The sequence below is a fragment of the Stereum hirsutum genome (genome assembly GCF_000264905.1).
Source record: "Stereum hirsutum FP-91666 SS1 unplaced genomic scaffold STEHIscaffold_18, whole genome shotgun sequence".
NCBI classification, from domain to species: Eukaryota; Fungi; Basidiomycota; class Agaricomycetes; order Russulales; family Stereaceae; genus Stereum; species Stereum hirsutum.
This window is the reverse complement of record NW_006763148.1, coordinates 1,270,307-1,294,970: the sequence shown is the minus strand read 5'-3', so window position 1 is coordinate 1,294,970 and position 24,664 is coordinate 1,270,307. Positions and strand designations below refer to the sequence as shown.

The following is a 24,664-nucleotide window of genomic DNA, read 5'->3' as shown; positions in this document are numbered from 1 at the left end:
TCTCTCCCTCGAAATAGCCATCTCTGCACAACACAGTACCTCTCTTCCCCTATTCTGTCTACGCCCCGGTCCATCTTTCTTGGAACTCGGCCTCTGACGTCCGCATCGCTCCACAGACCATATATTTGAACACACTCGACAATTCCATTCGACCCCTCCTTTGCTCGAGGGATTCGCACCTCTGGCGTCTACGCCTCCTGCCCCCGGGCCCCTCGAATCTTGCCTACTCTGCTTCCCCCAACGAGACTTCCTGGGTAGAGAACGGTCGCCACTAGCGTCACCCTCCCGTTCTCTCTAACGCCCCGCATTCTTCTGATGGTGGCCACTACTCACTACAGCTCTAAATATCGCATCACGACGTTCCTCTTTCAGGCCGGTTCAGAAACACCAGCACCATACTCACAATGATACTTACAATGATACTTACATACCCATCATCGACGCAATGTGCGCCGCCGCCATCCAATATCAATGGTGATATCGCGCCCAGCTTCCATTCATCGTTCGACACCGTCCGATTCCCAATCTCCGCACATTTCAAGGTCCACTCTGCGGCTATGACAGCGCGAATCCTCCCGGCCCCGTCTCCTCTTATCTTCGGACCCGGAACGCTCGCGTCTCTACTACTGCTACCACCAGCTCGCAGCCTTCGTGGGCCTTTCTACTTTGCGCTCGTATGCTCCGTACGATACTTCGCGGGATCGGGTTAGTTAATGGCTATGGGCATTGTAACTGAGACCGCGAATGCGTAGTATTTTTCGGAGTAGCGGGTGTTCGAACTTCGGGGATAAGAGACGGCAGACGGGAAGATGTCATGGTTGGATGGATGGATGCATGGATGAAAGAATGCAGCCGGAGATAACCAGTTAACTCAGCTGGACTCGGCGGTTACGGTGCATGCATACTATCAATCAAGCGACGCTTTGACTGCCTACGCAATGAAAGTACGCGTCTTCCCCGCTAATCCCTCCGAATTAAAAATTCAATGAAAATGAAAACTCGCGATGTCTCTGCTGCTCCTTCGAGCTCCACCAACGTTTCCCTTTCAAGTATCAATTGTCTCATCTCCCACCGAGTCGCGAGCCTGAGAAGCTTACAGGGTGCTCAAGGGACGAGGAGTACTTAGCGTCCGAGAACCATATCATCTCAATGCAAACATCGACATTGAATCCCTGCCGCCAAAAACGTTGGCACACCGGAACGAGGTTCTCGTCCTTCAAGCTTCAAGCTTCGTATCAGACAGACATACAACATACAGACACATGGCCGATGGTTCCTTTGTACGCTCGGGCGTGGCAGACTTGTCAAGATCCCGGAAATGAGCGATGAGTGCAATTCAATTTTTCATTGATTAAAGATGAAAGTACACCATGAATGTTTCTGTAAGTAGCTGCAGGAAGCGACTCGAGAGAAGGAGGACCTCGTGTTACTATTAGGGAACAAAGGGACACTAGTAGTAGAAGGGACTAGAAGCCTTCAATTCTTCCTTTGTCGATGAACGTCGAACGCACCTCCATCGCCATCGATCAAGCTCCTGCCCAGTCCGCTTACGACTCTTCCGTACATACTTACAGTTTGTTGTTCCCCCACGTATTGACCTGACCTGATGCCGCCTAGGAGTCAGAATCATAAGGCGGCAAGCCCCATTCCTCCGGTTTGAACTCCTCGAGACTGTTCAACATCTGGTCAGGCTGGACTTCAGGGGTCCCTGCCATGTCGAGCTTGAGCAGGTTCGGATCCGGGACCCAGACGACTGCATAACATTGATAACAAAACAACAAGAGAAAGGAGATCCAGTCAGCCCCTGAGACCAAAACCGAACAGAAACACAGCAAAACCGAACAGAAACACAAAAAGCAACGGGTCGAGAGTGAAATGGACAACGAAAACGCGTAAACGCACCGTTCATCCCCGCTCTCTTCCCCGCAATCACCCCCGGAATCGCATCCTCAAACACCAGCCCCTTGCTCCTCTCCTCCCTCTCCTCCACATTACACTCCCCTCCCTCCCTTTCCCTCTCCCCTCCCTCCCCCTCTCCCTCTCCCTTGCTTCTGACCTTTCCGCCCACATTCCTCCCCAACACCTCCCTCGCCGCCACCAAAAAACAATCCGGCCCCGGCTTTCCCTTCCCGCCCTTCTCCCTAATCCACTCATCATCCCCACAAACCACTCTCCCCCCAAAACACCCAAACACCTCCCCCAAATGCCCCGTCTTCATCTCATAATTCCTTCGTCGAGAGCCGGTGGCGATGGCCATAGGAATGTCGTGTGCGTGTAGGTGTTTGATGAGCTTGAGAGAGCCGGGGAGGAGAGAGACGGTGGGCCAGAGGGCGTCTTGGAGGGTGTTGCGACGGGAGAGGTAGGATTGGGTGGAGAGGGGGATGTGGGGGAAGAAGGAGAGGAGGTGGTGGGCTGCTTCGAGTTCGGCTGGTCGTTGGAAGGGGGAGGGGGGATGGATGAGATTTGAAAGGGGGTTGTGGGATGGGGTGGGAGGAGAGAGGCGTACGTACGTTTGCCCATGCAGCCTGCTTTCATCTCCCACGTCATCTTCTCGCCGTAGTCAGCGAGGATGATGTCTTGTGCATAGGAAAAGAGTCGATGATAATATGCTATGTATGAGAAGAGAGGATATGGGTGTGCTCAGGGGAAAGCACAGTACTCGTCACATCCGTGTAGATCTGCTCGCTATCGAGGATAAGACCTATGAGTCCATCGTCATTGAGTGCAATAAGTTGGTAAGGTAAAGGAGATGGATGCAGGGATGTTGTGGGACGTACCGTCCATGTCGAACAGCACATATTCGATGTTCTTGGTGGGGGCCATCTTTATCGGAGGACGTCGAGGTCCAAGTCTAAAAGGTTGTTCGACTGCTGGCTATAGAGTCAAAATCTTATCTTATCAGATACGTAATAACCCTAAATATTCGCCTCGCCAGCGCACGAAGATGTTGGGCCACACACGCTCTCACTCAAACCCACACCTCCACCATCACTCCCAATAAACACCAAACAATGGCCATATCCTTCCCCCGCCGCCGCATCCTCCCCGCCGTAACAGCCCTCTCCCTCCTCTCCCTCACCATATACCTCTTCTCCCCCCTCTCCTCCTCCTCTACCTCGCACACCCCGCGCTTCTCCTTCCCCTCCCTCCTCCAATTCTCCACCTCCAACCCCAAAACCCCCGAAATCTACGGCCTGCTCGATTTCGTCATCAATAAACCCGCACTGAGCTTCACGGCCGACAACATCATGGACGATATTGACGTGACGCAGGATGTGGAGTTGAGGATATATGAGAAGGGGGATCAGAGCGTGGGACGGTTGAGTGGGGGGGAGAGGGAGTGGAAAGGACGGAGGAGGGTTTTGGATGGGGAGGTGCCGGTTGTTGTGTTTAGTAAAGTCAGTTGAGCAAATGTTCCTTGGGTTTTGAACTGAGCTGTGCGTGGGGAGTATGTTGGAGGTTGATCATTCTTGTTCGTCTGCTAGACATACTGCCCGTATGTTTCTTCGCTTCGTTGCCGTCTGTGTTACCTGCCTGCTCACTGGAATTACTACGCGCAGATATTCTAAAGGCGCTAAAACTCTCCTTGCGAAATATGACCTCTCGCCAGCGCCACATATCGTCGAACTCGACCTTCGCGGTACGCACCCTCCCTCCCCTCCCATCAACCTCCTAACACCCTCGACCCCAAACCAACTAACCTCCGCTTTTCGTTCCACACACACACACCAATCATCCCATCCCCACCCCTCCCCCGTCATCTCATACACACCACACCACACCACACCACACCACACCACACAGACGACGCCCCCCTCCTCAAAACCCTACTCACCCGCCTCACAGGCCGCGGCACCGTCCCGAACATAATCCTCAAAGGCCGGTCCATCGGCGGGTTCGATACGTTGAACGAGTTGCATCGGGATGGGAAGTTGAAGGGGGTGTTTGAGAAGGCGGGGGTGGTGGTGAGGGGGGAGGTTGATGGGCAATGAGTGAGTGTGAGTAGGATTCTGAGTGGGAGTGGGAGTGGGAGTGGTGTTGTATTAGGAGTATGTGCGAGACTGCATGTCTGGTCGCGGTTTAGGAGGATGGACAATTTATGCGATCTGAGCGAACATGTTTTAGGTCCTGTGCTCCGGTAACCCAAACATCATCACTTGCGCCACACTGGGTCTGCGTTCGATTTCCGGAGTCGGTCGTATATGTGGAGGTTCACGATGTCTAAAGCGCCAGAAGGCCCACGAATCAAGTGTGCTAAACAACGGTGTACATACATGTACAGGTGAGGTCTAAATAAGTAGCAGGTAAATAATGAATGGATCTAGTTAAACAACACTGCGGAAGAGTCTGTCAGAGCTAAGGAGCAGGAATATACATAGCACGAGAAGAAATACGGTAGGGCGTGTATGTTCGTCTAAGTCAATCGGAAGGTAATACAATGAGTAAACCAAGCAACGCAGTTCGAGGTACCTTAAAAACAGGATCAGACAAAGTCCTAACTCGATGCCCTCTGAGTCGCCTCCTCCAACACCCTCTCCATCTCCATCTCCGCCTTCCAATCCACCTCCAAAATCCCCTCCAACCGCTCCTCGATCGCCTCCAACCTCATACGCTCAAGAATCGTCCTCTCGATAGGTGTCTTGAGGGCGGCTTGGATGGCGGCAGCGAAGCCTGCGTAGTCGTCTTTGTGGACGTTGTAGACGTAGGGGGGGTCCATGTATTTGAGCAGGCTGTGTTGGGAGTCCCAGCTTCGGCGGTCGGATTTGTTGGCCTCATTCCACTGGGAATGGGAAATAATGAGAATTGAGTTTTGGGATGACGATGCAGGGTGGGGTTGGGAATGCTTACATGGAGGATGGGGTTGATGAATGGAACACCGAGACAGAGAGCCTCATACGGAGTAGGCGACCTACATCCAAACCCATAAACAGTGAGTACATAGCTCTAACAAACGCAAAGACCAGAACGAATAAATGATACTCACGTCTTCGGATGACCCGCACCTATCAACACCTTCGACTGTGCTATCATCTCCACAAACTCCTTCTGCGGCAACTGTCCCAGATTGATCAACCCCTCCGGCAGCTCCACCTCCAAATCCCCATCTCTCCACGGATCGTTACTCGCCCCTACCACGAACTCCACATCCACATCCACGCCCGTACCCTTTTCCTGCCCCTTTTCCTGCCCCTGTCCCTGGCCCTGGACATGCATCCCCTCGGCCACCCGTGCATACCACTCCGGATCCCAGGCACGCTCTGGTCCGGGCAAGAAATACGCGAGGCGTTTGGCCATGATGTACGCCTGGTTGGGTCGTTCGTCATGAGGCACAAACCGATGAGCGAGGCAGGAAGATTCGATGGAGTAGCCGAGGTAGGTGTTTGGCGCGAAGCCATCGAGTGCGTAGGGTTCGGGGCTTAGCGTCCATCGCGCACCGAGTGGATGCTCAGGTTGAGCCCAGAAGGAGAACTTCAAGTTCAATATTTACAAGTCAGCACGGAGGAGGAAAACGCGGAAGGAAGGATACATACAGTGAATAGCTTCCAGATAGGGATGCCTTGAGGATTTGACTCGTTTTCGATGCAGTTTTCTGTGTTTTTGTAACAGTCCCATACTTCGGAGCCTTCGACAAGGACGGCTTTGACGAGCTGGGGGAATATCTGGTAGAGCTGTACCGCGCGGTCTAGGTTCAGAGCATACAGAACGGTGTAATGCATGTTCTTGAGTGCTTGAACCTGTTTAGATGTCAATTAAAATCGATATCAAGAAAGGGAGAACTCTTACTGTGGACCTCGCCCTACGGGAGAAATCACAGAGCGACGTTAGAACTGTACGAGTACAATCAATAAGTAAGCTAACAAATGACGCTCACCAAATATCCTCTCCTCCTGTCCATCCAGTCAGCGCACCCCGGAAATGATAGGATCCCAGTATAACAACTGTCCATTTTATAAGTCAGACCTAGAGACAGATCCTTCTATGTGACAGATGTTCGACGCACCGTCTTTCTGATTTTTCTCACAATTCGACTGCTCGATGCACTGGAATAATCCCCTAATCATCTTATTATTCTCGCTCGTCCACGTACTCCTATCCGTGTCAGAAAAGAGAAACTGACTGAGTCCCGGCGTAGGTGGCGGCGAGTGCGGTGGTGTAGATGGCTCCGAAAACGCCACAAGCGGTTGCTGAATATTCTTTGCGCGGTGAATCGGTTTGACTGCATGCGCCATCGGTTGCTCCCGTGCATGATGCTCTACGGGGTCGACCGGTCGCGAATCATGTATGTGACGCGATGCTCGCGAGAAGGGTAGCGATTCTACGATGAGCTGTTCGTAGTGCGAAATCTCATGGAAGCGGTCTCCCTCGTTCAAGTCGGAGGCACGCATGCATAGCCACATGCAGGAGATGAAGATGAAGAGGATGCATGCCGCGCGAAACAGGACTGCCCGACTAATTCACAAGGGGAATAATCAGAGCATGGAAAGGTGGAAGGTGCGGGTAAGACGCACGAGTGGCGGGATAGACGGGCAGGGATCATTGTTGTCCTTGACTTAAGCTTGGACTAGCTTGATGGATTTTGGGAGAACCAGAAGTAAAAAGAATGTGGCTGGTGCAAGAATGCGGCTAAGCTGGTCAGCGAGACATCCAGTAGTAGACAAATCGACTCACGATAAAAGAAAGTCGTCGCTAGCCAGGAAGAATAAGGAAAAGGTGCAGAGGAAGAATGGGAGAGTCGAAAGAGAAAAAGGACGATCCTGCATGAAGCCAGGCCCTTAAAGTGATTGAAAAACGGAATGCTTCATGGTAGATGCCGCTCCATCATTACTCCAGTTGTATGGGGTAAGTCAAAAGAGACAGGGGCATTGACAGACGTTCACTCCTTCTGGACGGAAATTGAAGAAAGAGTAAGCCGCATCAGGAAGATGGCATGGTTATCAACCGCAGCGGCCCCGCATGCTGTCAACGCAGACAAGCAACAGATGTGTCCACGACTCGGAAGGGCCGCGAGCCTGAGGTTGTGTATACGTAGAGCAATTTTTTCGTGTAAGAACCTTCAAAGAAGCTCGAGAGCCTGAACCTCGATACGGAAAATCGATCAATATGATACTGCTGGAAGACACGAAAGACATCGAGGGTTGTCCCGTCGATATGCAGTACGGAGGCAAAGCTGAGCAGAATGCCATGGCGTCCAACACACTTCCGATGCGTCGGCGTCGGGCAATCGCCGCTCGGCCAGTCCCGAACCAAGAACGAGTACGATCGGGCTGCTCCGTTTTCATTTTTTCAATTGAAGTCCTCCGACCGTCCCTGTCCCTGATTGTCTTTAGAAGACTAACGCCTACAGAGGTAAAAAAAAAAAAAAAAAAAAAAAAAAAAAAAGGAGACAACAAGTTCGTTTTCTTCAGCGATATCCTTAGGTTACATTCGCTGCGGCGACTGCTGATTGTTGCTTGACAGCCGTGGAGCAACAAATAATTATGTGTGGCGAATCATTCATCGTTGAATGTGCCGGAGATGAAACTGTGCATGAGGACGGTCGCACAAACCTCCGTTGGTGTATCTGTATCCCGATGACCATTTCCAGGCCCGCCCACCACTTTACGGCCGACTCATAATCCAGACCTCACGCAGTCTGACAGTTGCAACAAATCCTGACCGGAGTGTGGTTCCTACCGACGTGCTTATAAGTAATCCTCGATGCCCAACGTCCCAACGTCTCCGATCATCTGGGTCTAAGGTGTCGATCCCGCGTTGATCAACGATCGCCTCGGAACGGGGAAGTGAGCTGAACGGTTGCTGAACGGCGGGCCTGCTGGCCTGGCAGTGTACGGTCAGAACCCGGTAGTGGATGAATCATAATGTTACAGTTATACTACAGAAACACCAGAAGCAAAAACGTATATCGAAAGCCTTCGCCGACAGACATTGTCCGATAATCAGTCAACAGCCAGCTCGCAGAAAAACACAATACAGGTCAATAACATGTTGATACACGCCACGCCAACGCGCCACTCAGAACCTACACGGTGAAGAGAGCACAGCAAAAGGGAAAGCATGGGGAATCGTTAGATAAGTAAAGAAGCCTGGAAGCAAAATAACCACAATATCACAGCGCCAGCTCAGGCATAATGGGCAGTGGGTCCGCGGCCATCGCACCACCCGCTGAACTGTCCCGCGAGTTGGAGTTCTGCGGCCGTGTTGGTACTGGTGGTGCAGCAGCATTGGCGTTCGCCGCCGCATTCCTCCTGTGCCGTCTGCGTGCAAGTTTCAGGTATTTCGAGAATCGGTTCGGCGAGTTCGGGTGAGATGGTGTGTGGGGTAGGGATGCTGATGCTGACATGGGCGAGCGTGGTATGATTACTGGTGCGCTGTCTCGGTAATGCATCGTTGACGGAGGTTCAAGGGGCGCGTCTTCATCGCCGGAGAGCATCGTCATCAATGTTTGGAAGTCTGTCAGGCAGCCACAAAGAAAAGTCAATAAGCGTCTATAGGGTTTTGCAACAAATATCCCACGTACCATGTCGACAAATCGGACACGAAGTCGAGAGCTCAAGCAACCACGGGTCGACACACGCCTGGTGGAACTTGTGCTTCCCTTCACAGGGCAGCACCCTCAGATCATCGCCTTCTTCGAAATCGACAATGCAAATGGGGCAAGTTTCGTTGCCGATTGCGGCTGGCATGACTGGGTCTACTGTAGAGGCTTGCCTTGAGGAACCAGAAGTGGCTTGAGACTGGGCGTGTGCAGCGTCTCTTGTAGAGATTCGTGGACGAGGACGAGCAGCAGGTATCGCGGAGGATGCAGCACCGTCCGTTGCTTCTTCGTCAGCCGAGCGTTCTGTATCGTCGTGCAGGATGGCGCCCGTGGCGATAGCAGTATGCTCGTCGTTCGAGAGTGACTCCGATCCTTCAGCAGGTTGAGAATGTGCGTCATGGTGGACGACCTCCTCCCCTTCCTTCGAGATGACAGACCCTCTATCATCCAGTTCCAGCATCTCAAGGTCATGCTTGCTATCCACGCCAGATTCTATATCCTTTGGTGGTCGAGCTTCGCTGTCATGTGGCGTCCGGCCCCATTTGACGACAGGGAACGTATCCAAGATCGCGCGAGTGAGGGCGCCACCACGACCCTGTCCACTGTACCCTGGTCCACCTGTGACGTCCGCAGTCGCCATTCTGTAACGCTCGGGGTGGCGAATTGCGCGGACAGCCTGTTAGTAACAGTCGTCAGTGTCAAAAAAACTGCGCCATGTATGAGAGTAAGGGGCAGCTTACCCCAGTAATGATGACCGCACAGAACATGGCGGAGACGAATCCCGTGATAGCATACAGGATAATCCTGAGATGCCACACACGTTGCAGTCAGCAAACATGCAATATATACACGTGCTATGCACGACTGGTCACTTACATCGCCGTGGTCGTCCTACTCGATCCACTGCCGCTACTGCTGTTGTTCGTATTCTGCGTTGACGTCCCATTCACCTCAATACCTGGATCGCCCGTAGCATTATATGCAGCGAGTGTCCCCATGATGTATCCCGGCGAAGTAACGAATCCCGCGGTGATGTCCGCACCGATCTGGGTTCGCGAGTCGTTCAGCCTCTGTGCGTTGTAGATCCCGAACTCAGTGGCATTGATAGCTTCGAATGTGCCTTCAATCGTTCTGAGTTGATAGTAGGTTAAGTCAGTAGTGTAGAATGATGTCGCGAGTCTTCTCAGAATATTCCGACGTGTATACAAGCTCACGCACCTCCAAGACGACAGAGACTGAGTTGAGAATATGTCCATCACTTGGTCGAAATTGGCAGGGTCGGCATATTCTGCGTTGATGCTGCAAGCCTCTGACCACTCGGAGAACAGTAGCTATGGGAAGAATGAGAAACAAGAGGGATCAGACAATGGGCGTGGGATGAACCAATAATAAACCCACAGCTCCAACAGCCCCTCGATCTCTCGCTAGCGTGAAGATGTCGTCTTCCTGAGAGGCTTGAGTTGCGTTTGCGTCGCATTGAACCAGGGCGATCCACGGGGTATTGGCTAAAGAAGAAAGTAGAGGAGGAAAGTAAGACATCGAGATATGATGTTTACTTGTCGAACTACACACTCGTGTCATTTGTGACTACATCCTCAGAGAAATGGACAAGAGCTCCCTGAATGAGATCAGAGAGATATATCAAGCGATCAACAAACCGGCCTCATAAGTTGTGTACATCCGCTTGTTGAACACAGGCATACCTTGCTGATACCATTACTCCCTGATCCCACAAGCTGATATGAGACATCATGTTGATCCTCTCTAATCACCCAAAGCGTCCAGACGCCACAACAAGCACCCAAAAACAATAAGATCACAACACTCAGAGTCTGGCACCTTTTCACCCAGACAAACAAACAAGAGAAGAACGCACCCGTTTCCAAACCACTGCAAAAACAACGTAGATACATTTGTAGTTGCAACACTTGTATCGTTCGTAGCCTTCGCGGGAATGTAGGCATACGACGGGGCAAGCGCCTGAAGAAGGAACAGGAGACATGTCGTAAAGCCCATGGCGCTAGTTCTGGACGCCATTGGTACAACGACAACTACTCCGGGGTGTGGTCAAGACTCTCGGCGGTGCGATGGATGCTGGGAATGACCAAGTAGTGTGGGGATGAGTGCCGTGAGGGGATGTGGGGACTTCTTTCCCCCGGGGTGAGTGCGGGGCTGATATTGGCCTAGAGACGGTCCAGCGTCGATTGGATAATATCCTGTTTCTGAAGCAGACTACAAGAGCGAGAGCTTTGTTCGTAAGCGCCTTATAATACTCGCTCTCAGATAGACGCGATTAAGAGCAAGAGGGAAAAGAAAGCAAGAAAAAAATGGGAGGAAACGGGGTCGACGTTGTGTGCCGCCCCGCGGGGTTTGCATGTTCGGATGTTCGGACTTTCCTTGTGCGTCATAATGGGTGGCGCGCCACATTTTACACTCATCCTCAAAGTTAGAGAGAGTAGGATAAGTAGTGTAACCTAGTTTAAAATCTAAACGCTGTGAGGCAAGCTACACATCCGTGGTACTCTTTGACTGAATATAATAATCATATCGAGGCCCATACGTCGAGCAGTCCTTGAGCAACAGTGAAAGCATTTGGGGCGCCACACTCACTGCGTATGTGACATGGTTCGAAAGCAGAGTACAGGAGGATTCCGTGTATGAGTTATCGGTTCGAGAATCACGTTCTCTGCAGACAAGTCCTTGGGCAGCAGCAATCCAGACGGAGACATCAGTACGATACAATTCATGAAAAAACCAACCAACATCCAACCAAGATAGCTCATGATTACAGATATGAGTTCGCACATTATTCGCCACTTCGTCGAGTCCGTCCGACTTTCTTCTCGCTCCGACTCTCCCATGTTCGTTCATGACCAGCCCTCAACCCTCCTTCACGACCTCCTCCAACGCCTCCTCGAATATCTTGATTCCCTTCTCCAAATCCTCCTTACTAACATTCAACGGCGGAATAAACCTCACCGTCTCATAAACACTAGTCGTCAAAATCAACATCCCCTTCTCCACACACCTCTTCGCGACCCTGCTCGCGAGGTTCTGCGGCGTGTTCTTATTCACCGCCGGGTCGTACGCCGAGTGCGACGGCGAAGCGAACTCGAGACCGACCATGAGGCCTTTCCCGCGCACTTCGAGGACGTGTGGCTTGATGTGGGGTTTGGAGGCCAGGGCATTGAGGGCCGAGAAGAGTTCGGAGGAGCGAACGAGGACGTTGTCGAGTATCTTTTCTTCCTCGAAGGCTTCGGCGACGGCGACTCCGGCGGCGCAGGAGACAGCATTACCGGCGTAGGTGCCACCCTGAGGAATGAACAAACCATTGGTTAGAACGGGCGAGGAAGAAATTGCGAGATAGGATCGTACCATGAAACCAGGTTTCAATTGATCCGTAAGCTCCCTCCTGCTAATGATAGCACTGAGCGGGAATCCATTAGCCAGACCCTACATTGGTCGCAAAACAACCTGTCAGCTCGATTCCTCAACATGGATTCAGGAACGCGAAAAAAATCAACTCACCTTCGCCACAGTCATGATGTCCGGCCTGACGCCACTCCACTCGCACGCAAAGTACTTACCGGTCCTGCCAAAGCCTGACTGCACTTCATCCATGATCAACAAAATCCCATGCTTATCGCAAATTTCACGCAATCCCTTCAAGTAAGCTGGAGGCGCGACGACATAACCACCCTCGCCGATGATAGGTTCGATGAGGATGGCTGCAGTGTCGGTTGGTGCGGATTGTTGGGAGAGGACGAGTTCCAGTTGGTAGAGCGATTGACGGACGAGTTCGTCCTCGGACATAGAAGGTTTGCCGTTGAAATGGTGCCAGTACGGGAAGGGTGTCGCGAAGACTCCAGGCTAAAGAAAGCAAACCACAAATTAGTATGTGTAACTCCAACCGTGCACTCAAAATGCACAGATAGGGATTACTGCACGAACCATAAGCGGTGCCACGCCCAACGAATATATCGTCTTACTCTTCGTAACTGCCATAGCTCCAAACGTCCGTCCATGGTACCCACCCTGCATCGCAATGATGTTTGGTCTGCCTGTGATTACGCGGGCCATTTTGATAGCGCCTTCGACGGCCTCAGAGCCTGAGTTCCAGAAGAAGAAAGAGTCGAGGGATTTGTCGGGCATGATGGGGATGAGCTTTTCGATGAGCTTGAGATAGGGCTCGTGGAATGCGATACTGCACTAAGAGGTCCATGGAGCACAGATAAGATTATTGCATTTGATGAGTACAATGGCATAGGGGTAGAAGGGCAGGATGGGTTGCTCACCTGGCCATGGACCATATTCATGCACTGATCAGCGGCAGCCTTGCTAACCTTTGGATGGCAATGTCCTGTTGATAACATCGAGACATTGAATGTGTTAGTTTCGTGTTCACTGCTGCAGATGGCGGAAGGACAACTGACCAAGGTTTGTTACCGCAATACCACAGGTAAAATCCAACATCTTCCTCCCACTCTTCATCGTCACATAAGACCCCTCACCCTTCTCGAACACATCCTCGACGACACGCCCGAGACCTTTGGTAACATGCTGCTGCCCAAAGCTGACAAGTGAAGAGGAAGAGGAAGCCATAGTACGAGCACTAGCGTTGTTGGGGCGTCGAAGAGAGGTGGTGGTAGATGAGCTCGCACTGCTTATATCGATCGTACGACAAGAAGAAAAGCGGAGGTATAAAAGTCAAAGATAATCAGCTCACGATCGGACTGTGGAGGAAGCAGAAACAGAAAACTGGGCGCACCGAAGGCCGCTGGGGAGCGTTTTATAGGGCGTAAAACGTGGGAGCGGCATCTTAGCAGTGTGCCCAGCTGCAAACGCTGTAGGCCAGAACGATTGGGGGAAGAGTTGCCCGGTGCTCGTATTCAAGAGCGCTTTGAGGCAACTTTGAGGCGAAAGGAGTCCCGGCGAACGTCATCGAGTCAGTGGTTCGCCAGCGGCTAATTTTAGCGCACCCTCGAGAGCACCGTCTAGATTTTACGCCACACGCCCACGGCTTCGACCTTATCACGCAGCATGCACTCGGCAGGATACGGTAGTAAACAAGCTAAAAAAAAATGAACAACAACAGATCGCATTCGTCAAGTATGCCTATGTAACCAGCAGCATCAAGACTACAAACGAACCCACAAACTACCTCCTGGGTAGAACTCGGGATTCAGCGGTACATAGGGACGGCAGCTGATACATACGTAGCCAGTGACGCACACCCCAAGACACGAATAACGGAAAGGGCCAGACACCCGAGCTTACTCACAGTAAGAGCAAAAGTAATTGTGGTATAGCAGTCAGCTCGTGGCCTCCATCCAGGGCCCCCGAAATCGGGTCAGCGAAAGGTCTAAGTATGGCGTAGAGTGTGAGCACCGAAACCGCAGAGAAAGAACTAAAAGAAGGAAAGCAGGAGGACTAAACACCTATCGGAGACCAACAACAAGTCTAACACGCGCAGCGATGAGCCGCGGCGGTAGCTATGAAGTATGGCCAAGGAAGGGGGTAAGGATATAAGGATAGCAGAGGGGATTGCGGCTATATAGGAGATAAAACACCTGGCACGACGAGGGATATCGATATCTTTGCCACTGTCCGAGACGAGACCAAACAAGAAAAGCAAGCATTCATTCATGCAAAAACTCGAGCGAACGGATAGAAAAGGAAAGTTTTGAGAAACGAAAGTAAACGTGGTATGTGACAAAGTGTATGAGGTGTGGGATGAGGGTGATGCGGGAGTTTAGGCGTGAGCGCGGCGAGCGTTCTGACGGCTGTGGTTCTGGTGGGTCGAACGCTTTGATTCACGGCGGGCCTTGCTCGCACGCTTGCGCTTGGTGGAGCACGTGGGGGCGGCGGAAGAGGCGGCAGCGGCACTTGAAGAGGTGGCCGAAGCGGCATCCAAACCAACACTGAGCGACACGGAGACGCTGACACCACTGTCAGAAGAAGTGGGGGCAGCAGACGAGCTGCTCCAGGTGGAGGTAGGAGTGCTGCTGCTAGAGGAGCTCCAGGTAGAACTGCTGGAAGAGCTGGAGGAAGAGCTGCCGCTTCCATCGGCACAGAAGGAGATCAAGAGGCCGACGTTATCAGTCTGTGATGGTAGCGACGAATATCAGCTTTGCGATGACAGTTTGGAGCGAAAACACGTACCTCGCACTCGACCTGAACCTGGTTGTCATCCGACTTGAAGAATGCAGTGGAGCAGTCCGCGGTTGAGCCTGTTCAATGGGGGGAATAAGACGGTGACACCAAGACAGTGCGAGATAGGTCCAGATACGCACAGTAAGCGCCAGTTCCATCGCATCCGTTGAAGTAGCTGAAGCCGGCGGCGACGTTGAAGGCGTGGCTAAAAATAGAATGAAGCGGATTCAGTATTCAAGTGCGGGACCAAGGAGGACCACCCAAGCTGCAGATAGAAAGTCACTGACGGGTCAATCAGGGAGATATCGGAGCTGGAGCCACAGCCCTCGCATGCAGAGTTTCCGAGCGTCATCTCGACGAGGGTGCAGTACTCGCCGTTGTACCCACAGGGGCCTGTAAGTCACATCCTTTGAATACGCGCGAACGACGTCATTTGTCTGCAAGAACATACCGGTCTGGAGGTAGGCAATACCGGAAGAGAGAGCCCCTTCGTAGGTGTAGTCTTCGCCGGTAGAAACAACCGTGCCGCCGAAGAGCAATTGGGGCTAAATTCGTGGAAAGTGAAGATTCAATTTTTGTTTCGTCAGTAGTGACAGGCCTCGACTGTGACTCACAGTTCCGGTACCACACCTTCACATGGGCAGAATGAAGACATGATGAGAAGACTAAGAGTGATAAATGTAGCGAAAAAGACGGACTGGTTGTCGAACTTGATGGTATGGGACTCGGCTTTGACGGAGACCGCGGTGGCGATCGCGGCGGCGAGGAAAGCGTTAAGGAAAGTGGGTGCCATTGGGGGCGAGGATTGAGGGTGATTTTCCTTCTGAAAGAGTGTTTAAAAGGTGAGTCGAGCGCCGAGGGAGGAGGAGGATGAGGAAGAAGAGAAAAGAGCGAGTGATGGAACGCGACGAGAAAGAGTTTGGGATAAGTGTTCCCGCAGTCCACTGCGCGGGCCAGGGAAATGGCCGAGACCTCGTTGCCCTCTCCGCTGTGCCTGGTATTACTTTCGGGGTCGGACCAAAAATAAATGAGGAAGGAATGACGCGGACAACGCGCTCTCCAAATAGAACACCATCCCTGTTCATTTTTGCTTTGCACGCTTTGACCTCGCTCCCACAACGCTGAACTGATACTCGGTCGCAAACAACAACAGCATCCAAGTCGCTCGCTCAGACAGTCTGTTTGCTGGCGACGTTGGACGGATAATAGGCGCGAGTATGCGATCTTTCTCAGGCGGTTGACCATCGCCGTTGCGGTGTTCATTGACTTGGCACTGGTCCTCGCTTGCCGCCACCGCGTCAACACGCGAACACCTACAGAGCTTTACTCGAGTTGGCTTGTATGCGGAGGATATACCTGGGACTCTCAATATTATTCGGCAGCTTTCACCACCCTACCGTATCCCGAATATCTGAACTGTCGAAACTTAGAATCTCACTCAACCTTCGAATATAGTATTTGGCGGAGATACTTGTCAAGGAGAACACAGGCTAGTACAGAGCACTGTCCGGACAACTTGTGCCCACAGCAGACTATCGAATCGACTTCGCACAGTCTCCCGGTGTCTTTTAATTGAGGAATTGGTCTAATTATTAGGGCTGCATGGTCGATGATTCTTCGTACACCTCTGTACGATGCAGCTATGTTGCGTGGTTCGGAATCAGTGTTGTGCATGCATAAGACACGTTGGATCATATGGTGAGTGAACTACCTGAACGTGAAACTGAACGTGCCACACTCATTTGCCCCTGTTCAAACGCGTGGATGACAGCACTACAGTTTAATGGACTTTGACATTAAACCTCAGGCCTTATCCTTGCATTCATGCTGTGCTGTGCCTCCAACTCATACAACTTATTCCCATCGCGAACTGGAAGTGCTCTCCTGCAGCCACCTTACCCGGGGGAAAATATAGATCGACATCATGGCAATCTACTCACTCGACCTCAGTTTTCTGAATGAACTGCTCATGCCGTGCCCGGTGGTTATAGAGCCTCTGCAACGTCCACAGTCATGCTATCTCGCCGGCCAGGCATATGTGTTGAGTGGCGCTTCAAGTTCAACGCCTTCGAAGTTTGGAGCACGCGCCCTGCCGTACATGGCAGAGGAACCTATTACACCGACATGCTGGCCACCGAGGCGGTATTTGGCTGTAATAAGGCAAATCTTGCGCAAGGCCGTTCACTATTCGAGGAGCACAATCGACCTCGACCTTTCACCACGGGTAGAATCAAGGTTAGAAGTCTCCTGAACACTGATTCCGATACCTTGTGGCATCACACGGTGTATGGAGATACTAATCAACGACCCTCAGGCCGGTTTGAAGTTTGTCTTGCACGGGTATCATGGTATCCTACCATTCACAAGGTGTCTGGAAGGGTAAGAACGATGTATCCGGATATTACATGAAGTGGTCCGTGCTTCCTGGCGCCTCAGTGACAGGGCCTGCATGGTGAGTCAATCGTAAAGGAAAGGCGGGGGTTGGGGGAGGACTCAGCCCCACAGTCAACGGGGCCACATAAGTAGAAAGATGTTCGCGCATGTTGGTTTCGGGGATCGTTCTAGCGTGCAATTACGGGTGTCGGATGGACCGTCGGGCAAGGTGATCACAGCCTTAGTATGGCTAGAGTAGATGACCAGGCGCAACAGACCGTGACCCTTTTCCTTGTCTTATCTCGCGGCCTTACAAACGTACACTTCTCCAGGCCGGCTCCGACGTCCAAGCTTATAAACTTGCTATTTATCGAGTTATTCAGCTCCTCTGTCGCCAGTCTTCGCATATCCCAGCAGTCGCCATCTCGCGCGATATGCTGTATCTACGCGCAAGTGGCGCACCGATATTCTTAGCTCGGGCTTGTTCGGCGTCCCCCACTGGGTGACTGGCACAGATTTAGCGCTATGACCGGAACTCTATATAGACAACTGGTAACACAACTGATGCTGTTCTCACCACTCTGTCCTCACAGAGTTAAGCTCTTGTCAACCCCTATTCCTACCTCTTTGGCTCGCGGGCTACCAGTGCTTGGTCGTACATCTCACTATCCCTATAATTTGCGAGAGGCAACCCAGGCTACTACTTATACCGGAAGCACCGTCTCATCTACTATGCCTTTCTTCGCAGACGCAGTCGTACCACCATGCGATGCACAAGAGGCATTGCTCCTCTCCGCATCTCCGTACGCTCTATCTCTTTATGTCTACAACTTGGACATTCACGCGTACAGGCCGTTGATAATCCCACCTCATCCCCTCGTTCTACATCTTGTTCCGGGAATCACGTATATCCCTGTTCGCAGCTCGCTAGGGCCCTTGGTCTACTCCGAGCACGCCTCGCGTACCAATAGCTCGAACTCGGATGGTCAGTTCTCTTATCTCAGGTGTTATAAAGGCTAAAGCCCTTCGGACTAAAATGCCGCTCTTACAGCAACGACGAAGAAACCGAAGTCAGAGAAAGATTCACATCCCCCCGCGAGGGCATCCAACTCGAAAGCGAAATCGTCATGAATATCAATAGTCGAGATCACCACTTGTAAGAGGTCCTATGAATGTCGAGGTGAGTCCTGTCCTCTCTTCAATTATAGCGTCACGTATATTATGCTTATGATTGATGAGTTCATGCGGTATGTTGAACGGGCGTCAGCGATGTATGTACGATAGCTCGATGTGCTACCCAATGTAACCGATTCTATTTTGTTCCGACTCCTCGGGGACCACTACACCCATGTTTTGCCTCTGACCTGAACCACTCTAGGAATAGCTTGTTCGGCGGAGTTGAAGATGAACTACAGTGCAATATAATGCAACACAATATGATACAGCATGTAAATACAAATACAAGGGTCAAAATCATCGACGAAGCGCAACTAGTCCGCATAGTGATATACACAAATACACAAAACCTGCACAACAGGAAGAAAAGAGACACCTATCCCTCGCGCGTCCACGTGTTGATCCTTTCGGTACCGTCTCTCACAACACGTACCCCCTCCGAACTCATATCCGACTCCGTCTGCACGCTACTGTCACGTCTCGCAGGAACCGGTCGCGATCGTTCGCGAAACATATATGGTATGTGGTCCCCTGCCTCGAGGGAAGTTTGAAGATCGAATGTACTCGCTTGTTTGTCGATGCTACTTCCGCCGCGGTCTTCCACCGATAGTTCGAGTGACTCTGGTGGCTCGTTGAGCGATATCTGTCATATTGTAGAAGACGAAGGGTGGAGAAGATGAGCATGATGTCCGCTTTGATATTGATTGCCTAGGGAGGTGTGTGTATTAGTCGAACTAAACTCACTCGTCTCGATGTCGGCACCGGTGTGAGAAATGCAATCGTATTTGAAGGCTGCAGAACCGAGCAGGACGATGAGCCAAACAATAGGACGTAATACATATGACACAGATGTACACGTTGAAAGACTGACCCGAGCAATCTCCAGAGGACCTGTCATAGTGGGATCGAAAGCCGTCACGTTCGTATCGTCAGGCATTCTGGCGCGCCAGTTCAGAGTGGCGAGGACGGAGTTGACGTAGAGTTTTCCAAGTGGGATGTTGAAGCCCAGGTGTCTGAGGATGTAGAAAGCGATAAGGCTCTACTCTGACAAGGAAACGAGTGGAGCAAAATGCACTTACAAAACTGATGGCTATGTGGAGCGCAGGTGAGAGCAGTGAGCCTAGTGCGACGAAAGAGAGCACGAAGGATATGGTGTACGTACGGAAGCGAAGAGGACAATGAAATCAACGGTTGCGACAATGGCAGTCAGGAGTCCTGTCTCCATGTTGACTATTATCAAGGTTACATGTAAGTCATCGAACACCACCACGTACGTCCCGTCAAGAAAAAGAGGGCTCACCTCGGACAATCCTAGCAATGACACCGTCGGTTCGGTCGATTCCCGTCCTGAATCTGCGCTACTCCCCCCAAACAAAGATCCATCAGTGAGCCTGGTCAGAAGCAAACTGAATGGAAGGCCGACAGACGTACCAAAGAAACTACCAGCGCCGTCGTGATCAAGATATCACAGACGGCAGAGAACGCCAACCAGGTGCCGCCTATCGGCCTCGACTTGTGCAGCTTGGGAAACTCCTGGATGATAGCTGTGGCCACTGAGGTTCCAATTGCCGTCACTGTTGCAGGTGAGATCCAAAACCACATATGAGATAAACATGGTTAGCGAGGTTGATGTGACCTTGGAGGAGCACGCACGGAAAGACGCCACAGAGACGACCACAATCAGGCCAGTGAGCCAGTTACTTCCGGAGATGACTCGCACTCTCCAGGCAAAGAAGAGCTGAACCATGGTTGCAAGGCTTCCCTGTCGTACGCATGGTCGTTAAAACTCGGATGGGAAAGACTAACGACATGAACTCACGACTGTAAGTGCATCTAGAAGTTCAAGGAATGAGACGTCGTATTAGCGGTACTACAAGGGGGAAGCACGGTGAATTACCTAGAGGGAATGCTAGAAAGACCATGTCAGTTAAGAACAGACTTTTTCCCCATAGTAATCAACCCTGACTCACCCCACCCTGCGGTCTGTAGGTACGCAACATCGCCTAGAATCGCCGCAATACATTTCATGAGAACTTTATCACGCCAAATGAAGGTGAAATTGAGCGCACCGAAATGAGTAACAAGTTTATCGAAGACAAATTCACAGACGGCCACGGTGTTCGTCGTGTCCATCAGGAAAAGCGCTGCGACCTAAGGTAAAATCGACATTGAGAGGGAAAACGAGACAGCCTGGACACGACTCGTAAGACTTTTCCACCCACGTATAGTTTTATCCATTTTGCATCTCTGCATCGCGAAAGTCGTCAGTTACTACCCTCTAACCAGAAACTCGTGAAAGCAGCTCACTTTTGACATGAAGTTGTGTAATACATAAAGACCTGAGCGATAGAGATCCCGTAAAGGAAAAGATTTATGAATACGCCAACGACAATAGGAGTATACCTGACGACATGCGAGTTAACAAGGAAACGTCAGCAGCGGCTCTGAAGAACATGAATCTGAACAATTGGTCCAAAACGCAGTAATGAACTCACAGTTTCCTCGCCACGGACTCGCTATACCCAACGGTATATTCTACCGATGAACTTTCGTCGCTCATCTAAGCTAGAGGTAGAGTGTTGGGGAATCTTTACCCAACCCCTGAGCTCAAGGAACCGGCCACCGAAAGAGAAGATTTTCTTGAAGAGTTTCGACTCCAGGTGAGGAGCAAAGAGAGGCTACCAAAGCTAAAACAGATGACTTCAAGCCAACGAAGAACAAAGGAGGCGAGGACAGCAACAAAAGTCTGGGGTAGTTACGCTGACGAGCCTCAGGCTGTCAAATTATCTATATAGAAGTACTCCTGAGACGTAGTCTCAGACTGGCCGGCGGGAGGATCGAGAAGGCGGTGGTCGAGGACCTTGAAGGGCCCGATACGCCGCGTTTCTGCTAGCCTATGGACGACGAAGTCTATGGATTCTAGAAATCAAAAGACCCAGAGGAACCTCAGACAGTATCAATAGTAATTTCAAGCCTTCGAGACGGCGTCTCGATTCAACATCCAAATCGGGTAGCAGTCGTAGTCGGACAAGACACAAGACGGACACGATCGAAGAACGTGCTTTGCGGGCGGTCGTGATGCTTCTACCCACCGTGTGAAATGCTACATCGAAGACACATCCCGATGCTAGCGCTTTTGAGACTCAGAATGTGCAAGTGCCAGTGAAGAGATAAAAGCGCAGTCGGCGGCGCGGGTGCGAGTCGTCGGGAGCGAAGAGACTCAGCGGAAGATTCAGATGTAGAGCCCGTCATTGTTCCTACCAGTACACAGATCTCGGCTATGCTGGGGAGACGTTGTCCATCCATGTTCCAGCTCGTCGACGCAAAGAGGTGTTTCCGTTGCAAGGAGAGCGGCGTCGAAAACGGACCAAAGCAAATTTAGGAGAGCGAGCTTTGAAATTGCGGCATGATGTCATGTGCTTTCATTCCTACTTCACGCCACAGTAAAGCCGGGCCACACCGCGTTGTGCTGGACCCTGCAAAACCACTCAGATATGTTTCTTCTTTCATTGGGACAATAAAGAAATGGACGCGATGAGCAGAGTGAGTAAAGGAAGCCGAAAGCACAGCAAGTATTCAGTAAAGAGAGCAAGGCAAGCATAAAATCATTAATCCCCGCCAACAGACCGTCACCACCGCACCCGATATGAAAACGTAAGTGTAAAGCCGAACCGCACCATATGGCAAGGAAACATCGGTCTACGCTCTATACACTCTATGGTGGCGGTAGCCACTTCATGGCAAGCCTTGTGCCGCGGAACCCTTTGCTTAATGGAACACGGATTCGGGGGTTTGGCGGCTTGTTGCTTCATATATAAGACCCCAGGGAGGGTATCTAGAGGATGGTCGGTGCACTTTTTAAAAATTCTCCGGGGGGGTTTTCGTCAGAGAAATTTGGCCGTTTGTCACACCACGTGCGTGTGACATTACCATACTGGGCATGATTTGTCACACGTGTGGTCGTCCGCCACCCCGCCACTCCACCACCGTAGCCTGCCAGTCTTCTCCAACGTCTGTTTGAAGACTGTACAAGCAAATATACAACCAGACTTCACGATGTTCCAGGTATATACACATCATGAAATTTTTTTAGTCAATATATCTTGGGTACTTAGGGTTCCTGGTGTGGGTCTTCACCAGAAATTTGGCCGTTTGGTTAGGGTTAGGGTTAGGAAAATCCCCTGACTTCGAAATGGCGGATTTACTCTGGAATGAGGGTCCCTGAGTCCAGAAATCCTATTTTCAGGTCAAGAAAAAATTGAATACGGTGTGACATGAAGTGGCTACCGCCACCATACACTCTAATCAACGATGTTCCTCTCGTCTAAAGCATGCATGCTCATTCACGTGGATCACTGAACTCGGGAACGATTATTTAGGAGGCCGGTCTTGACATAGATCTAGACGAACTGTCGAATCGAGCGAGACTATAGACGGGTCGACGAACTCAAGAAATCGAAAGTCTACTTGGACGCCTCCTTCTGCTCGTCGAGAGTCTTCATCTCCCAACGGTCAGAGGTGACGAACTGAGACTCGGGCACGCCGAGCTCGAAGAGCTTGACGAGGACGGCAGAGAAGCTTTGGAAAAGCCACGCCGGTCAGCCTATACCTAAACATACAGGTATAAATGAAGACTTACTCCTTGAAGAAGAGATCCTGGTCCTTCGCGTATGCGTCGACCCACTTCTTGAAAGACTTGTCCTGGACGAGAGCATAGTCGGTAGGAAGCATCATCAAGGACCCAGTCTTCTTGTCGGCGTATTGAGCGGGACCGCCCCACTTCCTCCAGACCCACCTAGTGACAGCACATGATGAGAAATGACCAAGGATGAACGGTATGGAAACTTACTTTTCGCTCACGAGAAGTTGGTAGTAGTCGTTAGTCAAGGTAATGGGAGAGAATGTCCAGGGACCGTCGAAGCCGGAACTAAGCAGGAAGAGACAGAGACACATGTAAGCTGGAATGCAGACTACGAACGGAAGTTACGCCACGAACCGGTCAGTGTGGCAGCGGCCGAGAGCGTGAGCACCAGAGAGAGCGACGATTTCCTGGTCGTTGAAGCCCATACGGTAGAATATCTGAAGAACAAATGTTAGGGCACTCGATAGAATGATATTGCTTGGAAACACCTACGTCGCGGAGGTGCTTGTTGCCTTGAGACGCATCAGGGAGACGGCCATCAGGGGTCACATTGTCAGCATGTCCATCGATACGTCCTGGTCTCCATGGAATCTTGGGGCCAGACATTTCCTGTAGACGAAGGTAAATACTGACGGTTCACATACAGGAGATAGAAAGCCTACCTGAATAGCAGCAACACCGCCGAGAGTCCAAAGGTCACCGTAGCTTATCCAGTCAAACTCCTGTTTGACCTTCTCCATGATTCCACGGGCGACGTTAAGGCCAGCGTTTGCTCCGTGCAGAGCTTCGGGCTCGAAACGCATGGTAGCATAGTTGCTACGGGCGCACGGGATGAGGGTGGGAAAGATATAAGAGTTGTATATGACGAGCATACCTTCCGCCGGTCTTGGTGTCCTTGTCGTATGTTCCAGAGCTGTGCCAGGCGAGACGAAGGAGAACGGGACCGAAAGAACCATCTGAGGCATACGGGTCAGAGTTGGAAAGTCGAGGAATTACATGCGGGCTTCGAACGCACCATCGTAGTCGTCAGCCTCGTCAAGAGTTTCCGCGATTTTGTTGTAGACCTTATCCATTCCGCGACCGTTAGCCAATGATATGACCTACATACGGACGCCAATACCACATGCCTTTTGGTAGTCCTCCTTGGAAGGGACAAACTTAGTGGCGGCCTTAATAGACTGAGCAGCCGACTTGGCGGTAGTCCCCGCAGAGTCAGCGGAGAGAAGGGTATAGAGAATACCACCGGCGGCGAGGGCACCAAGACCACCGAAGATGAGAGTGGTGTTCGAAGACTTTGGAGGGGTGGGCTCGGTCGAATACTTGCGGAATGATTGACGAAGATTTGCCCTGGGAATGCTTCGAGCAGCGGGGAAAGCTGCACGGCGAGCGGGAGCCCTGAGGGATGCAGCAAAGGCCTGCATGTTATACCAGCGACGACGGCGACGACGGTGGTGATGGTAGGGAGAAGAGGTGGGAACTTACCAGAGCTAGGAGACGCGCGCTTTTGAAAGGAGGCCTGGTGCAGGCTCGAAGCTCGGTCAGCGACGGAGACTGTCACGGTTTGCGGGGAAATTTTTCAAATTGCTGACCTCGCACCGCACGTGCCGTATCGCCCAATCGCAGCCCGTCCATTTACTGTCCAATTTCCAATCTTCCGCGTACCCCGCACCTTCAGGTCCTCCGCGCATCGTCCGCGACGGCGACGACGATATTTTGCACTCGACGGCCAGGTTGTTCCTACTTGTCTGCTTGTTGTCTTCCTTTTCGTTCTCCGCGCTCACGCG

General features: G+C 51.5%; 8 protein-coding genes across 8 annotated transcripts; 1 reads left to right on the top strand and 7 right to left on the bottom strand.

Annotated features, from left to right (window-relative positions):
* Positions 1–1,613: 1,613 nt before the first annotated feature.
* Positions 1,614–2,823, bottom strand: STEHIDRAFT_67030 (HAD-like protein; the record flags this gene model as incomplete). Its single annotated transcript, XM_007309528.1, has 6 exons — positions 1,614–1,753; positions 1,903–2,005; positions 2,057–2,427; positions 2,511–2,576; positions 2,660–2,701; positions 2,778–2,823. 6 exons carry the CDS (start codon positions 2,821–2,823, stop codon positions 1,614–1,616), a joined length of 768 nt encoding a protein of 255 aa, XP_007309590.1.
* Positions 2,824–3,105: 282 nt separating this feature from the next.
* STEHIDRAFT_104749 (thioredoxin-like protein) lies at positions 3,106–4,162 on the top strand. Its single transcript, XM_007309884.1, has 4 exons — positions 3,106–3,398; positions 3,486–3,496; positions 3,561–3,640; positions 3,805–4,162. Exons 1-4 carry the CDS (start codon positions 3,249–3,251, stop codon positions 3,990–3,992), a joined length of 429 nt encoding a protein of 142 aa, XP_007309946.1. The 5' UTR covers positions 3,106–3,248; the 3' UTR covers positions 3,993–4,162.
* Positions 4,163–4,206: 44 nt separating this feature from the next.
* On the bottom strand, positions 4,207–6,566 carry STEHIDRAFT_104747 (uncharacterized protein). The gene is made up of 8 exons (XM_007309883.1): positions 6,510–6,566; positions 6,002–6,439; positions 5,873–5,939; positions 5,785–5,797; positions 5,532–5,735; positions 4,985–5,469; positions 4,849–4,909; positions 4,207–4,780 (listed from the first exon to the last, which is right to left on the bottom strand). Exons 2-8 carry the CDS (start codon positions 6,396–6,398, stop codon positions 4,496–4,498), a joined length of 1,512 nt encoding a protein of 503 aa, XP_007309945.1. The 5' UTR covers positions 6,399–6,439; positions 6,510–6,566; the 3' UTR covers positions 4,207–4,495.
* A 1,264-nt stretch (positions 6,567–7,830) lies between these two features.
* Positions 7,831–10,660, bottom strand: STEHIDRAFT_104744 (uncharacterized protein). Its single transcript, XM_007309882.1, has 9 exons — positions 10,413–10,660; positions 10,240–10,300; positions 10,109–10,154; positions 9,935–10,041; positions 9,755–9,867; positions 9,413–9,667; positions 9,277–9,340; positions 8,519–9,212; positions 7,831–8,451 (listed from the first exon to the last, which is right to left on the bottom strand). The coding sequence occupies exons 1-9, from the start codon at positions 10,571–10,573 to the stop codon at positions 8,108–8,110; spliced, it is 1,845 nt and encodes a 614-aa protein (XP_007309944.1). The 5' UTR covers positions 10,574–10,660; the 3' UTR covers positions 7,831–8,107.
* A 756-nt stretch (positions 10,661–11,416) lies between these two features.
* Positions 11,417–13,138, bottom strand: STEHIDRAFT_66883 (acetylornithine aminotransferase; the record flags this gene model as incomplete). Its single annotated transcript, XM_007309519.1, has 6 exons — positions 11,417–11,848; positions 11,912–11,989; positions 12,065–12,406; positions 12,488–12,745; positions 12,832–12,896; positions 12,970–13,138. The coding sequence occupies 6 exons, from the start codon at positions 13,136–13,138 to the stop codon at positions 11,417–11,419; spliced, it is 1,344 nt and encodes a 447-aa protein (XP_007309581.1).
* A 476-nt stretch (positions 13,139–13,614) lies between these two features.
* On the bottom strand, positions 13,615–15,596 carry STEHIDRAFT_86648 (uncharacterized protein). Its single transcript, XM_007309881.1, has 7 exons — positions 15,388–15,596; positions 15,304–15,319; positions 15,141–15,234; positions 14,977–15,082; positions 14,830–14,894; positions 14,699–14,766; positions 13,615–14,639 (listed from the first exon to the last, which is right to left on the bottom strand). The coding sequence occupies exons 1-7, from the start codon at positions 15,480–15,482 to the stop codon at positions 14,289–14,291; spliced, it is 795 nt and encodes a 264-aa protein (XP_007309943.1). The 5' UTR covers positions 15,483–15,596; the 3' UTR covers positions 13,615–14,288.
* A 2,964-nt stretch (positions 15,597–18,560) lies between these two features.
* On the bottom strand, positions 18,561–20,788 carry STEHIDRAFT_86647 (uncharacterized protein). The gene is made up of 15 exons (XM_007309880.1): positions 20,734–20,788; positions 20,546–20,641; positions 20,461–20,485; positions 20,308–20,389; positions 20,209–20,241; positions 20,136–20,147; positions 20,058–20,071; positions 19,892–20,000; positions 19,670–19,812; positions 19,539–19,596; positions 19,401–19,468; positions 19,318–19,328; positions 19,110–19,251; positions 18,983–19,030; positions 18,561–18,881 (listed from the first exon to the last, which is right to left on the bottom strand). The coding sequence occupies exons 2-15, from the start codon at positions 20,569–20,571 to the stop codon at positions 18,615–18,617; spliced, it is 1,038 nt and encodes a 345-aa protein (XP_007309942.1). The 5' UTR covers positions 20,572–20,641; positions 20,734–20,788; the 3' UTR covers positions 18,561–18,614.
* Positions 20,789–22,701: 1,913 nt separating this feature from the next.
* CCP (cytochrome c peroxidase) lies at positions 22,702–24,301 on the bottom strand (the record flags this gene model as incomplete). Its single annotated transcript, XM_007309879.1, has 9 exons — positions 22,702–22,816; positions 22,878–23,033; positions 23,088–23,165; positions 23,235–23,317; positions 23,373–23,489; positions 23,543–23,696; positions 23,755–23,836; positions 23,896–23,944; positions 24,008–24,301. 9 exons carry the CDS (start codon positions 24,299–24,301, stop codon positions 22,702–22,704), a joined length of 1,128 nt encoding a protein of 375 aa, XP_007309941.1.
* Positions 24,302–24,664: the final 363 nt, after the last annotated feature.